Source organism: Herpailurus yagouaroundi, unplaced genomic scaffold (assembly GCF_014898765.1).
Source record: "Herpailurus yagouaroundi ecotype Mexico unplaced genomic scaffold, PumYag 253, whole genome shotgun sequence".
In the NCBI taxonomy this organism is placed as follows: Eukaryota; Metazoa; Chordata; class Mammalia; order Carnivora; family Felidae; genus Herpailurus; species Herpailurus yagouaroundi.
The window spans coordinates 306914-324024 of NW_024412470.1; the positions used below are offsets into that span (position 1 = coordinate 306914).

General features: G+C 37.8%; 1 protein-coding gene across 5 annotated transcripts in view; it reads right to left on the minus strand.

Annotated features, from left to right (window-relative positions):
* Nucleotides 1-17111, minus strand: part of USH2A (usherin) — a 751068-nt gene that overhangs the window by 143261 nt on the left and 590696 nt on the right. For all 5 annotated transcript variants that reach the window (XM_040461001.1, XM_040461002.1, XM_040461003.1 and 2 more), the window contains exons 56-57: nucleotides 8359-8466; nucleotides 876-1059 (exon numbers count right to left, since the gene is read on the minus strand). In XM_040461001.1, the coding sequence (XP_040316935.1) occupies nucleotides 876-1059; nucleotides 8359-8466 (292 nt within the window). The remainder of the gene's footprint in view (nucleotides 1-875; nucleotides 1060-8358; nucleotides 8467-17111) is intronic.

Sequence of the window (17111 nt, forward strand, 5' to 3'; positions counted from 1 at the left end):
TGTGAATTTGAGCCCCGCATCGGGCTCTGTGTTGTGTGGCGACTGCTTGGGATTCTCTCTCTGCCCGCCCCCGCCCCCACTCCCTTCTCTTTCTCAAAAATAAATAAACTTGAAAAAATAAATTAAAAATGTCATGTACTCTGAAGGCTAAAGTAATGAGTTAGCACTTAAAGTCTTCAATGTCTGAAATGAATTAAAAGATCTCATCAGCTATGAAATGGCTAATGAAAGAGGAGATTAGTTAACCTATTAATTTAATATTGTTTCATTTAGATGGTGCCTTGGTGGCTCAGTCTTTAAGCATCTGACTTTGTCTCAGGTCATGATCTCACAGTTTGTGAGCTCAAGTCCCACGTGAGGTGAGTTTGGGTACCAGTTTAGGTGAGCTCCAGCCTTGCTTTGGGTGAGCACAAGCCTTGCTGTGGGTAAAACATGAACCAGCTTTGAGTGAGCACTGCTTTTCTCTCTCTCTCTCTGTCTCTCTCTCTGCACCTGGGATCCTCTCTCTCTCTCTGCCCCTCACTCACTTGTGCCTCCCCGCTCTCTGAAAAATATTGTTTCATTTAAAGATGCACACTTTTGGGGCGCCTGGGTGGCTCAGTCGGTTAAGCGTCCGACTTCAGCTCAGGTCACGATCTCGCGGTCCGTGAGTTCGAGCCCCGCGTCGGGCTCTGGGTCAATGGCTCGGAGCCTGGAGCCTGCTTCCGATTCTGTGTCTCCCTCTCTTTCTGCCCCTCCCCCATTCATGCTGTGTCTCTCTCTGTCTCAAAAATAAATAAACTTAAAAAAATTAAAAAAAAAAAGATGCACACTTTTCAACCCTGAAAAATGTAAAATTCTAACTATATGATTGGTAAAGTTTTCTTTGAGTTTACCTGCTGTTGGGCTCCAGGTTTTTATCAGTGAAATTCTGCTCTTCATTGCCACCCAGGAAAACCAAGGTTCCATTACGACTCAATTGATATTGAGAAATGAGGCCATTGGGCTTTTCTGGCGGACTCCAATATAATTCCACTGTCGTAGAATTGATGATAATGTGTCGAGGTGTCACCCAAACTCCTGGAAAAAATAACACAATGAGGTTTTATGGTTAGAGTAAAATATACACCTTATCAAAAGTCACACCATCACCTCACATACTATGATAATTTTATTTTGCTGATAGAAAATTTCATGGTAAAGCAAAAAAATACAGTTTCCATACTTTTGAGGTAAAATAGACAATTGGGTATAAATATATTTGTCAATGCTTTGATTATTTCATTTGTGAATTTCCTTTAGAAAGTGAATGCCAGACAATTAAGTGGTAGAAAATTTCTCTATCTTGGCTGTTACTCTGACTTTAATCAAGACCTGAGAGACTATCCAGGAATTTTATTTTTATTTTATTTTTTTAATGTTTATTTATTTTTGACAGAGAGAGAGATAGAGAATGAGTGAGGGAGGGGCAGGGGGAGAGGGAGACACAGAATCCGAAGCAGGCTCCAGGCTCTGAGCTGTCAGCACAGAGCCCGATGAGGGGCTCGAACTCACAGACTGCGAGATTGTGACCTGAGCCGAAGTGGGACACTCAACCGACTGAGCCACCGAGGGGCCTCAAAGACTATCCAGGAATTTTAAACTTTGATACCTACTTATGTGGAATATGTAGAAGTAATCATAATACAGTATTTACCTGAATTTTTAAATTCAGCGAATAACATACTTTGCCTTTGCCTCTCTGACACCATGTGCTATGCTCTTTTTCATCCTTTTTCTCATTTACTGGCTCCTCTTTCCCTACTGGAACTCAAAATTATGTGGTGCTTCAGAGACCTAGGCTCTCTCCTCTCCCTTATTCTTCCCTCTTCTTACTCCTTCTTTCTAGGGGATCTTCATTTAGTCTCAGTTTTAAATACCATCTCTATGTCAAGCATTCCCAAATATGGATCTCTAGACTGAAATTATCTCTTGGTTTCAAACTCATGAACCCAACCGTCAACTTGACACCTGCATTTGGATGACTAATTAAGTATGAAAGACTTAAAACATCCAAAACAGAACTCTTGGTTTTTCTGTTATAATCTATTCCTCTCCCAATTTGGACCATTTTCTTGGTCAAAACCCACAAAATGTTATTCTTGAGGCTCTCACTGTTTTCACCCCCAAGTGTAATGTGTCATCAAATCCCACAGGTTCTACCCTGAACATACATAGTTCTCTCTACCTTTATGTCCACCTCTTCTGATCCAAGCTATGTTGCTCTCTCTCATGAACTTCTATCACAGCCTCTAAACTGGACTCTGTTTCAAAACTTGCCCTTCTCTATTTCATCATAACCTTTGCAAAGTGTAGAAAGTCTGCACATAAGTTATTGTAATCTTTGTAAAATATACAGCCCTTTTGAAATTAGTCACACAATTCCAATTCCTTATGATAATCTGTATAGTCCTGCATTTTTTCTGGCTCTGGCCTACCTGGCTCCAACCACAAGAGACTCCTTCTATCCCCAGAATGTTTCCTGTTCTTCGTCACCTCTGAGATTTGCACTTCCATTCCTTCTGCCTGGAACACTTTTGTTCATGACAACATGACAATTTGGCAATTTATCCTCTTAGTTCAGTGGCCTGTGTGACTATAATCATATCAGGGAGATCTTATTTGACCAACCTTCTCTAATTATAACTGTAACATTTTCTAGAGTGATCATAACCTAGTTTTTCTCTATCCTATGTCTTTTTCTACTTCCTCTTAGCACTCATAACACAATAATCTTTTTTTCTTGATATTATCATTATTTCTATGTTGTTAACACTGCATGGTCTACTTCTTTCTCCTGCTTCAATATAAAGTTAGCTTCACGAGGGCAGGAATCTTTTATGTATTTTTGTCAGTGTATTTTTAGGGATAGATAGCACAATGCCTAACTGATATTGAATAAATGAATTTATTGCAAATACTTCCTGCAAATTACTATGTTAAGCACTATAGGCAGTTCTAATTCTAGAAATATAAACATGAGTAAGCTCTGGCTTGTTTCTACAAGGAATTTCCTCTTCTGCATAAAAGTTAAAATATACACACAAACAACTGTTATTCAAGGTCAAACATTCAAGCACTCTTACAGATGTACAAACATATTGACGGAGAACCTAGGCAATGAGGAAGATCAATCCTACCATTTCATGTTGTCATCTAGGTATGCTCTGAATAGACACTGTTACTCTCTTCTTCAGCTTTTAAAAACTCATGCAATATTAGGTTCCCTGTAATCAATAGTGTTTGGTTGATTGTATCTCTGGTGTAAGTTATCCAGTAAGGGATAATATTTCAACACTTTTAAAAGAAAAATTTCCAGGACATTCAAAGGCAATTTATTTAGCAACATCCTGAAAGAATCAGGATACATTTTTAAATGGCTCAAACTTGCTAATTTTCTAAGGAACAACTTATTCCTGAGAAGAAAGTGTTCATTTTGTTCTGAAAGTTTACTCTTAGATACTTGGATAAATACACCAATCATAGTATACAGTTATGTCTGGGTTTCTCTGCCAACAGTTGGTAGATGAATCAATCATCTAGAGTTCTGACTCAAAGATGATATTAGTTTGTTGATTTAAGAGATAAAGTATAAGTTTTAGTTCATAATCTGCTTCCTGGAGTCCCATATTTTTCACCTTGGAGGGTGTATACAAAATCACCAAGGTGCTAGAAAGTCTATTGCTTAGTTTCCACTTTGAATCAGTAAATACATCCTGTGGATATAGAGTTAATGAAATAACATGAATCAAAATCTTGGGTTTGCCTCAAGTTTTAAATAAAAATTGAGTTTGATATTTATACAAGTTGGTGAAAGCTCTGGTCATGTTGGTAATAATTCTGTGTCCATTGATTTGATTTATAAGAGGAAACAGAAATGTGTAAAAAATACTAAGTACTATGGTTTTATTTGTATAATGGCATGGGGACATGATTATCTTAGCAACTGCCAGAAATATTTGATAGAATAAGACCCACTTTTGGTGAAATGTCTTAAGAATCCCAAATGGAGAATCTGCCTTCCTCTCTGAGCATGAGTCTCAGGTGGCATCAGAAAAAAACCTATCGTATATAATAGAAGAACAGAATTGAGAAAACTCAAGGGAAGGAAATGGGTGGTCATGAGAGAAATCACCTAGAAGGCAGGTGGGGGGCAGGTAAACTACATGAGAGGTATGAGAAGAAAAGGTCAGAAGGAAATCTTGGTAGATCTTTTGCAATAATAGCTACCAGAAAAGGGACATGTCTACTAGATTTGTTTTAAATTTGTTTTGAGTGCCATGCAATATTACCTGCTTATTTCTCTACAGATCTTGATTCCAATTCAAAAATCCCAACATTTATTGTGGATTGACTTTCCTTTGGAAACTAGCGAAGGGACCCTATTCTGTATTGGCTTATGTCACGGAGGCCTTGACTTTTAGATTATTATTAATTGTTAATTTATTCATCCAACATTCCACTCAATTTTGTGTCACTTTCTGTGTTGGGCACTGTGGATGTGGGGGTAAAGACAAATAGTCTTTACCCTTCAAGGACCCCATAGTATTGTGGTGAATAAAAATGAACAAATAAAAATTTATAATCCAGTTTGCTGAGTGCTGTAAGAAAAGGAAACATAGTGCTTTAGAGCACTTAGGAAGGGTATCAACACAGACTGGGAGTAATATGGGGATAGAGGGGAAGCAGGAGAATTCTAGAAGGGAAGAAATGTGAGCCCAAGTTTGAAAAACTGGGAGTTAGCTGAGTTAGTGAGAATGTAGGGAAAGAAACCAAAACTTTGGGAAAGCCACACAAAGTCTTTGAAATATGGGTAAGTATGGTAGAATTCCAGGTACTTCAGCATGACTGGTACACTGGAGGGCATGTGGGGAAGACAGAAAGATTCAACAGATGGGCAGAGTTTAAAGTTTGAGGGGTCTATTTTGCTTCACTAAGAAGATGTGGATTTTTTTTTTCCTGGAAGGAAATGGGATTTTATGGAGGTGACTTGGCAAAAGGGAGGAAAGAATTGGAATGGGAATATGAGGAAGAAGAGAAATCACTAGAGGCAGGAAGACTAAATTATGAAAAGTTATAGGAGTCTGAACTAAGGCAACACCAGAAGGGATGGAAAGGAAGAAAGCATTTTTAAAAAATCCTTAAGATTTAAAATTACTAAGATTTTATGAAGAACTACATATTACAACCTAAAAAAAAAAACCAGAAACATCAAGAAGGCCCATTTTGGGGTTTAGGTGATGAGGTGGACGATTATACCTGAAGGAGGAAAAAAAGAAAGAAAAGTAAGTTAGGAAGTGAGGAGAGAGATTTTAAGAGTTGAATAGTGAGGCTGAAGTATTTTCAAAACACCTAATAAAAACATCCGTAGACTGGTGGGTGCACAGGCCTTGAATGAGGGCAGACTTTGTGAGAGCTGTATACTTTGGGAGATTGTACTTGAGGATTCCAAGGGAGACCGTATAGTTACAAGTACGAAGAATAGAGGAAGAATCTAACAGTTAAAAACAGGTGAGAGGAAGAGAGATATGGAATGTGACTGAGAAAGATTCATCTTCCTTTCCTTTTTCCTTTCCGCGTTATCAATGCTAGAGGTAAACACGCCTGCAATTTTGCATGATTGAACTGTAAAATTAATTAGAGTTGGCTGATACAGCAGCAATTCTAAAAAGATGGAACAAAAATCCAATTTGAACTCTTCCTATTTGACTAAAGGTACACAATTTTCTATGAGGATAAAATTGTAGAGAATTATGTACAACTTATCAATGGGGTAGTAATATACATTAACTTTTTTCCCCTGGATTGAAAATGAGAGAAGAGGAGCTCAGGGTGGCTATGAAACGATGTTTCTTTTAATTCTCTCCATATTCACTGAGGACACTCAAGTGTGAGACCTTACCTTCAAACTATGTCTGATTTACTCAGGCATTTTATAATTAGTTATGCTTAGATTATTAATTTAATGGGATATAACATGTTTATTTCCACTTTACAGTACAACAGAACTTAATGTGAGTCCTGATTTGTTCTCTTCCAACCCCCAAGTTAAGTACTCAGACTACATTTATGTCACATATAGGTTATTCACAAATGGCACTTATACCGCCAGAAAATGGATTCTAAATCCATGTTTGTTCTGCAGGGGAAAGCCCATTTCGTTTATTATTCCTTTGCACAGTTATTTGTGTTAAAGGAAAGGTGCATAAAGTTAAAAAAAAAGAAATCAAGTAAAACATTTCTCATCTCACACTCCCGTGTGTGGTTGAATGTAATTTTTTCAGTCTTGAAATCTGAGCTCTTTAAATAATTTTTTGGGGGGAAAGGTAGGAAAATAGATGCATATTTTCTAATAATTTAAATATACAGATTTGATGAGTACATTGAAGCAAGAGACCCTGTTATTTTACCAGGTTTGAGTTGCAGCCAAAAATGGTTGATAGATCCTTTAGAAATTATCCATTATCATCAAAGTATCCATTTGATAGTTTACCTTTCCAAAAAATCCACTGCTGGTTTCTTCCTTTCAAAGGAACACTAAGCTTTTTGACATGAAACATTCTTTATATAGAAAACATCATTAGTGAAATCCTGGTGAGGAGCCATATGCCCCATATGTGGAATTTTCCATTTTATTCCCCATTTACTGGTAGGAAGTTCAGGTCTAATATTCTGAGGTACAACAATCCCTTTCATTAGAAGAGTAATGGACAAGCAGTTCAGGACTCTCCAATGGTAATTAACATTATATTTCTGTTTATAAACTCATGTATGCCTCTGTTTCCCCCACATTGAAAACAGGCAGACAATAAAGATGAACAAAATAATTAGTTGATCACTAACCCAAGCTTCTGAGGTTATCTTTCTTCTAAAAGTACATGGTAACACCCACTCCAGTTCCCAACCCATTGGTAACCGTTGTTATGTACATATGCTTCCAGAATTTTTTTCTATATTTTTATTTACCTATAGAAACGAATATTATTGCCTAAGCATTTTTATACATAAAAGATACCGTGCACTATTGCAGTTTTAATTTCCTCTTTATATGGTTAGATTGTCTCATTCTTTTAAAATGAGGCATGGAGTTTCATAATGTGACTATACCTGAATTTATTTAGCAATTCCCCTACTCATAGACATTTAAATTACTTCCAACTGTTTTCCATTAAATAAACAAACAAAAATGCTTCAATAAACATCCTGGTACGTGTCTCCTTATGCATTTGTTGAAAGTGTGATTTTCTGACATAGACAATGAATGTGAAACTGCTGTGTCATGGAAAATTAACATTTTAAATTTAATAGACATTGCCAATTTGCCTTCCAAGGTGATGGCCCCACTTTACATGTCCTCAGTCTGTGCTTGGTTCTTCCTCTCCTCTATTGTGAATTTGTTAAAATCTTTGTTCTTCATGGTCCATCTCAGAACTCACTCTCACACCACAAAATATTTTTGATTTTCATGATGAGTTATAATCTCTCCTTGTTCAGATTATCCTGAGCATTCTGTTCATTTTTCAATTGAAGCACCGTTAACATACAATGTTGGGGTACCTGGGTGGCTCAGTGGGTTAAGCGTCTGACTTCGGCTCAGGTCATGATTTCACGGTTCATGAGTTCAAGCCCTGGACTGGGCTGTCTCCTCTCAGTGCAGAGCCTGCTTTGGATCTTCTGTCTCCCTCTCTCTCTGCCCCTACTCTGTTTGCTCAATCTCTCTCTCTCTCTCTCTCTCTCTCTCTCTCTGTCTCTCTCCCAAAAACAAACATTTAAAAAACAACAAAAACATGCAATGTTATATTAGTTTCATATGTAAAACATATTGATTTGGCAATTCTGCACATTACTTAATGGCAAGTGCAGTCACCATCCGTCACCATCCGTTATTACAATATTATTGAACACTTGTTTTTTCTTAACATCACTTTTCAGATTCTCTGTCTTTATATAAGTTTGGGAAATTGTACTGTGTCTTCAACTTGATGACAAGTTCATGATAGTGAATATTTAAGTCAGCTCCAGCAGTGAGCATGTACTTGTCATATAACTGGCATTCCAGAGATGTTTGATTTTTGATTTTTTTGAGAAATTTTATATCAAAGTGTATAATAATCTTTATCACAGAAAAGTAAACTGAAGAGGTTTAAAGAAGTGAAAGCAAAATTTGTGTTGGGTGGCTTATAGGTGAACCAAACCTGAAGAATGGCAGAGTAGAATACAATTTTATTTTGTACCTATCGACTTTATTCCTTCTTTGTTTTACATGAAAGGGTTTATAGAATTCACTTCAAAATGCCATATGAAAACTTCTCCTCCCAAATCATGGATATTTTTAATTACCTTCAGGGGCTGCCTGCAGTGTCTGACCTAGAAAAGGCTTGCTTGAAGTGCATCCAGCAGGTGTACAAGCTGTAAGTGTGAAGCTATAGTTGGTGTATGGCTGGAGACCTAGAAAGAGCAAACAAGAAATAAAGTACATCTTGAGAGGATTATTTATTATCAATTAAGAACTGGAAGTAACATGTGGAGTTGTAGATATGATTTCCAAAATTTTAAAAGCAGAAAACATTTTCTAAAGGAGGTATGAACTTCACAAGCAGTTCAGTATTAATTGAAATTTCATTTATCTCTGATAATCATATATTCTCAGCCTTAGCAGAAGTCTTAAAATTCATGTCATCCATCCATCCACCCATCCATCCATCATCCATTCAATCATTCATCCATTTATTCATCCATCCATCCATCCATCCACCCAGCTATCCATCCATCTTTCTCTTGATTCCCTTGTACAAGAGGTCATTGAAGAGGCTGCCTTGCCTAGTTGATCAGAGTACTCATCTCTCAAAGAGCCCATTCCATCTTTAGAGCTCTAGAGTTTTCCTTATTTTGTTTAAAAGTCCTTTCTTATATTGTGGTGATTTCTTTCCATCACTTGCACCCCTAGGGAGATATAGAACAAATCTAATTTCTTTTCCACATGACAGTTCTTCAAATATTTGTAGACAGTTATCAAATCCCCCCAGAGTCTTTTCTTCTCCAGGCTAACTATCCCAGTTTCTGCAACAGCTTCTTATATGAACAGAGGTAGAAAAAATAAAAATAAGGTTAGATCCAAATAAGGTTAGATCCAAAATAAGGTTTAGCCCCAAGCCATATTTAGCTCATATTCACACCAACCCACTCTGCTTTTTTAATTTTACACTACTTCACCATATGTGCCAATAGAATACCACCTCACACTTCTGTAGTGTTTTGGAGGTATGTTGGTTTTGTCTTTACACATAGATTGAACATAATTTGATGAAGGAATAGTGTTTATTGTATTCAGAATATGACACAGCCCAGTAATTGTTCAATAAGTTCTCAGGATAAATAAGAATGGCAAGCCATTTATAGTAGAAGTTGCATGTTGTTAGACCTCACTACTCCTTAGCTGATGACCTTGGGCAAGTGACTTAGCTTCTCTTTGCCTTGATCTACTGATCTTTAAAGATGGGAAACATAGCAGCTAGGTTTGAAGGCTTTTGAGAAGATTAAATGGGTTACCTAGAGAACTACTTTATTTGACCAGAAGCAACCTTAAGACTCAGCAGCATTTGACAAGGAGCATATGGCGGCTAAAGCTTCTTGCCTTTGATTCTTGGAAAAATTCAAACAATGCCAAAGGTCAAAAATTTTCCTTTCCTTAAAGAATAGGACTTCATCTATATGTCAAATAATTGGGCTAACATATATAATTATTATATTAATTTTTCATGAATACTGAACTACATTTTTATATATATATTGCTCATTTGGCAGGTGAGTTTTTCCAGAGACATTCCTGTGCTACTCTTTTGCTTTATGCAGATTTCTCCTCAAACGCTATATTTTAAAAGATTTTGGCCACTTTATCGACATACTACATCCATCACTTCATATTCCCTCAAATTACTTCCTTCTCCCATAGCCCTCAACATTATCTGCTGTTTTATTACATCTGTTTATTTATTGTTTGTCTCCCCCTCTAGGACATAAGCTCCAAAAAAGCACTAAAAGATACTATATCTAAAAGATACCACTATATGGCAGGCACAAAGTAGGTGCTGGTTAAACAAACGAAAAAATTAACTGGTTCATTTAGAGTTAGAGCAATAGTCTGGGTTCTCTGCTAAAGCAATAATGTTCTGCAGCTGGAGCTGTTCCAGGATTCAGCTTCAAAGCCCTTTGTGTTTCCACATCAATTTAGTGATAAGATTCAGATACTTATTTGATTGCAATCTTCTATTTGGTTGCTATGGGGGATTTACATAATTTTGATATTTACTTGATTTGTAGATAAGAAATGTGATGAAAGATCTAAGCCCCACTGAAGCCATATATGTTTGATAAAAGCTTATGGGAAAATGCTAAAGATTATAAAATAGAGAGATCAAAAGAAAAAGGGAGGAATCGTCTAAGAATGAAGGTCAGAGACCGCAGTGGTGGACTGACTTAGCCTGGTGATGCTCCCTCTTTACTCCCGCTACTGAGAAAGGGGACCTTGACCCTTGTAATACCAATTCACCTGAATATCTTACTTTCTCACTTAGAATGTAAGCCCTTTGAGAGTAAGGTTTATGTCTCTGAGTGTTTTCCTTTTTTAATCATTTTTTTCCAGTTGTAAGTGTTTGATGCTTGTTAAATACTGTTTAAAGAACACAAAGCCCATGAAAGTGCTCCATCAAATGTCAGGCTATCCTGTTCATGATGTCCATCCAAAGTGTCATCGGACCAAACAGGCCCTTCCTCATAAATCCATGAGTATCTCAGCCCCCAACATCTACTTCACTGTGTAGGCAATTGTTTTCTAGTTACAGAATATTATTAAAATAATACAAAAAATTAATGTGATGTGTAAACAATAAATATTTTATAGACTTATTTCCAAATGCCTGACTAAGTATGGCTGGTAAAAGTGAAGCAATGCTTGTTCTTTCTCTGGAATTTTCTTATTAAATAAAAACAAATAAAATGCTCCCCCTCCCCAAATGAGACCCAATTCTCTTCTTCATTTTGTGTTCTAGTTGGTCTGATATAAGACATGCAATGACCATTGAAGAATATTTTAGGATGCATCTTAGAAAAAGGAGGGGACATTTGTCACCACAGAGGTGTACTAAAGTCGGTGAGAGGATTGAGGGTATTTGCAATAAGGATAGTCGCTAAAAAGAAAATTGATGTATATAAAAATAGAAATTGTCCTTTCCCTACATAATCTTTCTGAACTGAGCTGAGTGGTATCCACTTTATATATAGCCAAGAACACTAGAAGACAGTACAGCAACGGAGTAGCTAGCCAGTTAGGAATTTTTGATAGATTAAGGAAGGTGTGCCAGGGAGTCTGTTACCGGTGTTTAAATTGGATGGTGTGTGTTGGCCTTGCAGAGCATGGGGCCAGGTCTAGTAGAGGAATATTTTAAAGCTACTGGGGTACCAGAATCAAAGGGAGAGGAGGTAGAACTGAGCGCTGGGTAGAGAGCCTACTTTGGGAAATCAGAGGACTTCAAAGTCATCACCATTCAGGAGGAGGGGATGTGAGGAACTAGGGAAAGAAAACAAAGATGGAAGGGCAAGAAAGGCGAGAGTGGGAGGCATGGGGCCTTAAGTGAAGGAAGGAAGGACAATGGGCTTAATCTAATTCACTAGTAGTTTGTCCTTAAGGGTTGTGTCTAGCCCTGAAATATGAGTATGGTGGCCAATTTAAAGAGCTATATGGAACATAGGTAGAAATATTTGGCTCATTTCAACTCACATTTGCCAGCCTGTGTCATGCAACTCTACATCTGCTATGTTTATGTTTCAGAGTACACTCATACTTCCTTTTATAACAGAACTCAAGGTTTCCTTGTGGAAACCAGTCTTTTGGCTACTACAAGTCTTTGTGCTTTGTTTAGGATTTTCTCCACCTGGATTGACCATTCCTGGACACAGTTCCACATTCCTTGTGCAATGTTAGCTGCTCAGAATTGACTATGTGACCTCATTTAGGCTAATGGAAAGTAGGCCTTGAATTCAAACTTTCATTTTTACTGCTGGTAGTTCTTTGTTCACCACATAGTGCTTGAGAATGGAGAACTTAGAGGTCAAAAGAAATTGGGTCCTGGAAACCTCATCTCATAGCCTTGAGTCTACATCTGATTTTTTATTTACATGAGCCACTTAATGCCCATTTGTTAAGCCTGCTTGAACTGAGTTTTCCGTAACTTGCAAGAAAAAGAGTTCTAAATGATATTAATATTATAATTACTAATAATGTCACACTGGCACACAAGTTCAGATTCTTGTATGTTACATAAGGGGACCATGAGCAGCTGTGATTACCCTACGCATGTTAGAAATAGTTAGTTATGAGATTCTGGGAGACAGAATTAGCAACAACATGAAAAGGGTTGGTGAAAAAGTGAAGAGGTTTCACCTTGAATATCACCAGGACAGGAATAATTATTCCTGCCTCACAGGTAAGAAAATACTGAGGCTCAGAGAACCAGATGTTCATACAGTGAATGGAGCTATCAGGTTGGGGTGGAGACAAACCCACAACTTTAATACCAAGCCCTGTGCCCTCCCATCACATAAGAGCTGCAGCCAAGCACATTGAAATTTGTGAATGACTTTGAAGATAAAACAGTATCTGAAAGATGTAAAAGTGGTAGAAACCATTGCAGTCGTTCTTAAAATGAAAGAAATATGTTGAAAGCGTTTAGTTCAAACATCAAGGCAATAAAAAGAAGTATAAAGTAAAACAAAAAATAAAACTCAGGGGATTTTGTTGTTCCATTTTTGCTCTTTTCACTGGACTCTGTGCATTAATCAAATATATTTTATAAGAAATGGAGTTATTTTTAAAGGACTTGATTACTCAGTTACATAAATAACATACTAGCTGAAATTTACTGAATACCACTTGCAGACCTTCTCCTGTGACTTCCTGGATATTAACACAATCAAAACCCTCATTAAACCCCCTGGGTCACTGCAATTATCTGCTCATTTAACAGGTAAGGGAGTTGAAGCATAGAGAGTTGGAGGAACTCATCTATTATTACAGAGATCAGCTTAGGTGAGGTCAGAAGTCTGGGCACCCAGGCTGAGAAGTGTGGGCCAGAGAAACAGGGTCAGGCCTCTGACACATAGGGAAAATAATGACATAAGTAGCTCAAAGCCCAGTGAAAATTTCAGTGTATATGTATGTATGTATGTATGTGTGTATGTATGTATGTATATATATATACACATCTCCAAGTGGGAATGTATATTTAAGTATTTCCATTTTGAATATTTCTTTTTTTTTTTTCAACGTTTATTTTTGGGACAGAGAGAGACAGAGCATGAATGGGGGAGGGGCAGAGAGAGAGGGAGACACAGAATCGGAAACAGGCTCCAGGCTCTGAGCCATCAGCCCAGAGCCTGACGCGGGGCTCGAACTCACGGACTGCGAGATCGTGACCTGGCTGAAGTCGGACGCTTAACCGACTGCGCCACCCAGGCGCCCCACCATTTTGAATATTTCTACAATTCATGGACCAAAGGAGTGTAGCCTCGCTGTTAGGAGAGAAGCATGTGAAGTTAGACTCTTTTGGGTTCTAATCCTTTACCTTCTTACTTATTAACACCGTCATGGGTCAGTTTTCTGAACTCTAGGTGCCTCAGTTTCCATAACTGTATGCTGTGGGCATGATGGTATTGACTGCTTAATTGGGCTACAGGCTACCTTGAGGGAAGGCAATATCTGAATCCATAATTGTCTACATCCTATTTCTTAGGTCTTGCATTTTTCATATTGTCAGAAGACTAACTTACTAAGAGGCTTGGTTGAAAGAATCTGTAAGGAAAGCATCGACTGCCATCAGGCATAAATGATTTACATGAACTGGATGACCTTTCATATATATGACTCTGTAAAACTCAATAAAATCAACACATTTCAACTGGAATTTGCTGCCATTTTAAGTAAGTCTCTATTGGTAGTCCTTAAAATGCGATATATATGAAATATTAGTAACAGGCAATGAAAAGGGCACACCAACTGAAAATGACTCATGAATTGATCAGGATGAGAAGCGGGAAATAAAGAGATGTCTCAGAGGGACCATTCTGACCGTAGCTTAATCCTGAAGTCCAAGAGTCGAAGGAGAAAAGAAAACATCATTCAAGTGCTCGGCATTGAATTAAAAGAGTAGGAGATAGTAGTTGTAGAGAAGAGAAAGGCAAATGCATGGAGAAAAGCCAAGCATTTAACATTTCAGTGTAGTGGAGATTATGGTGGCTGCAAATTACCTGAATTTCCCTACAGGGAATCATGTTCTCTTTTAGAGGAAAGAAGCATACTATAACAAAACTCATTATAATTACACTTTCAAGTAACATTACATTCAGGAGTGAATGTGTGTTAAAAAGGACTGCCAAAGTCTACCTATGAATCATAAAAATATGATTTGGAAAACAGAATCAATGCCTATGTCAATGTCAGTTACATCTGATATACTGTTTTTTAAAGTGTATTTATTTGAGAGAGAAAGTGACAGTGTGAGTGGGGGAGGGGCTGAAAGGGAGGGAGAGAGAAAGACAGAGAGAATCCCAAGCAGGTTCCACACTGCCAGCACAGAGCCTGATGCAGGGATTCAACCCACGAAAGAGTGAGATCATAACCTGAGCTGAAACCAAGAGTCGGACGTTTAACCCACTGAGCCACCTAGGTGCCCTGACATTTGTTATACTTTATGAATATCAGTTTGTTTCTAATCTTTAATCTCCACATAAATAGTCAGGGAAAGGCATTTTGTCCATTATAATTTGAGATAGTAAGTGCTACTTCAAAGCATTCATTGGGCTATCCCATAACGCCATCTGCTATTTTCTAAAGAATTACCAAATAATCCTACAAACTATGTAATTCTGCAAGTTCCTCAATCATTTGGTCAGTGGTTAGTTCAAGGGCTGAGATTCTTGGTTTCTTTAAAACCTTTGTGGTAGGTGGTTATCAGATATCGTACACGTTTTGGGCAAGAAGCTTGTCCTGGCACTAATTCACCCAAATTGGATGTTTGGCCAGGGCCCACGTGAATCTACATTGAGTCTTGCCAACGTGAAACGCTTCTTTCTGCCCTTAGCTGCCTTGGATCTCACTAAGTGATCACCTTCAGAGCATCTCTGTTCATGCAGATTCCCAGAAACTTTCAGCACCCACTGGCAACCTTGGCTATGATGGATAGACTTATAGCAGGATTCCACTTTAAATTGATAATTCTATGTGAGAATCTGGATGTTCAAAAATGGAACACGAAGATATTGTGGAATTGCTTTAGAGACTTCTAACACGCATTTACATTATGAGTGTGTTACAAAATTTGATTAGAAAATGTGTTAGGAGCTCACATGCTAGAGTCCCCCTTTCGTGACAGTACCACCCACCACCGTCTCAGGAGCCACGCATCCCAGTTAGTCAAGCCCGTTTCTTGCCCATTTGTGAGCCATTGGAAAGGAATGCTTCCTGTATCAATGCTTCAAAGTACAAGTTCAATTGACGGCTCATGAGCGGGGCATCAAAACATCAAAACAAAGGGACCCTTGCACGGCAAATGCCTATGAGATAACCTCACGACTTTTGCTTCTGACTGCTTGCTACAAGCTTAAGTGTTTCTTGACTCAATTGTTTTGTGTGTGAAATTTCAGGCCATAGTTTAGGCCCCCCTCCCCAATATCATAGTAGTCAGATTCATCCCAAGAAGCACTTCCCAGGTAAGTTACTTCTTGGCAGACTCTCTTTCTAAATACAGATCAACATTAAAACGATTACTAAGATAGTCCAAGAAAAAAACCCTTGCTTTTGCTTTTTGTAACGCCGTTTTAATAAATAGTTTTCTTCTCTGGAGTCTGGTGCTATACTAGACAAAAGCCACTTTTACTCTACATTTTCAGTCCGAGTCTTCTCTGGAAACAAAGGGAGGCATCAGGAGACAGCTAAGTCTGATGCTGCTCAAATACTCGACAAGAACATATATTGCAGAGAGAGCAGGAGTTATTTAGAACTCTTGGAACAAAACAGAAACAAAGTTTGCACAGGCAAAGAACCTAAAAGTATCTGGGATTTCAGGGGAAAGATTCTTTTTCTTTAAATATTAATTGTCCAGGCAGCTGTGGACCGTAATTCTTTGGCTGTAATCTTCTATTTATAAGAATGATTTTTAAAAGTATACAAAAGTGGTTGATGCTCTGCAAGTATTGATTTTTCATTTTGCAAATATCCAGGCACAAAGTTCTCCTCAGAGTTGGAAAAATGAAAATAAAATGAATTGTCGTATCTATTTTTGTAGGTCGGATGCTTGGTAGCTGGGGCCCACGCAGTGTAAAGCAATACATAGAACCACGGAAGAGAAGCTCCTGGAGCTGTTCCAGGGATACGATCACTGCCTGAGTTTGCTTCCTGTTTCGGTTCAAGAAACTTGCTGCCAATCAATCCAGATTGCCAGAGATCAAGGCTGGCTCAATGGGTGTGTGACCTGTAGAGTACCCAAGATTCCAGGCGGTTCTAGGTGGGACTGAGGCTTGATTCCATGTTCTGGTTTTAAAAAATTTTTATGATTCTTTTTTGAAAACTATATTCTTTTCAAAAAAAATTATTAAGTTTTTGCTTTTAATTCTAGTATAGTTAACATACAGTGTTATATTAGTTTCAGGTGGACAATACAGTGATTCAGCATTTCTGTACATTACCCAGTGCTCATTGTGGTAAGTGTACTCTTAATCTCTTCACCTATCTCACCCAGCGCCCCCAAGCCCCCCTCTGGCAACCACCAGTTTCTTTTCTATAACCAAGGATCTGTTTCTTAGTTTGTCTCTCTTTTTTTCCTTTTTGTTCATTTGTTTTGTTTCTTAGATTGCACATATGAGTGAAATTATATGGTATTTGTCTTTCTCTGACTGACTTATTTCACTTAGCATTATATTCTTTAGTTCCAACCATGTTGTTGCACATGGAAATATTTCATTTTTTATGGCTGTATATATTCCAGTGTGTGTGCACATACATAAAATCAAATTTTACATATTATATATATATATATATATAT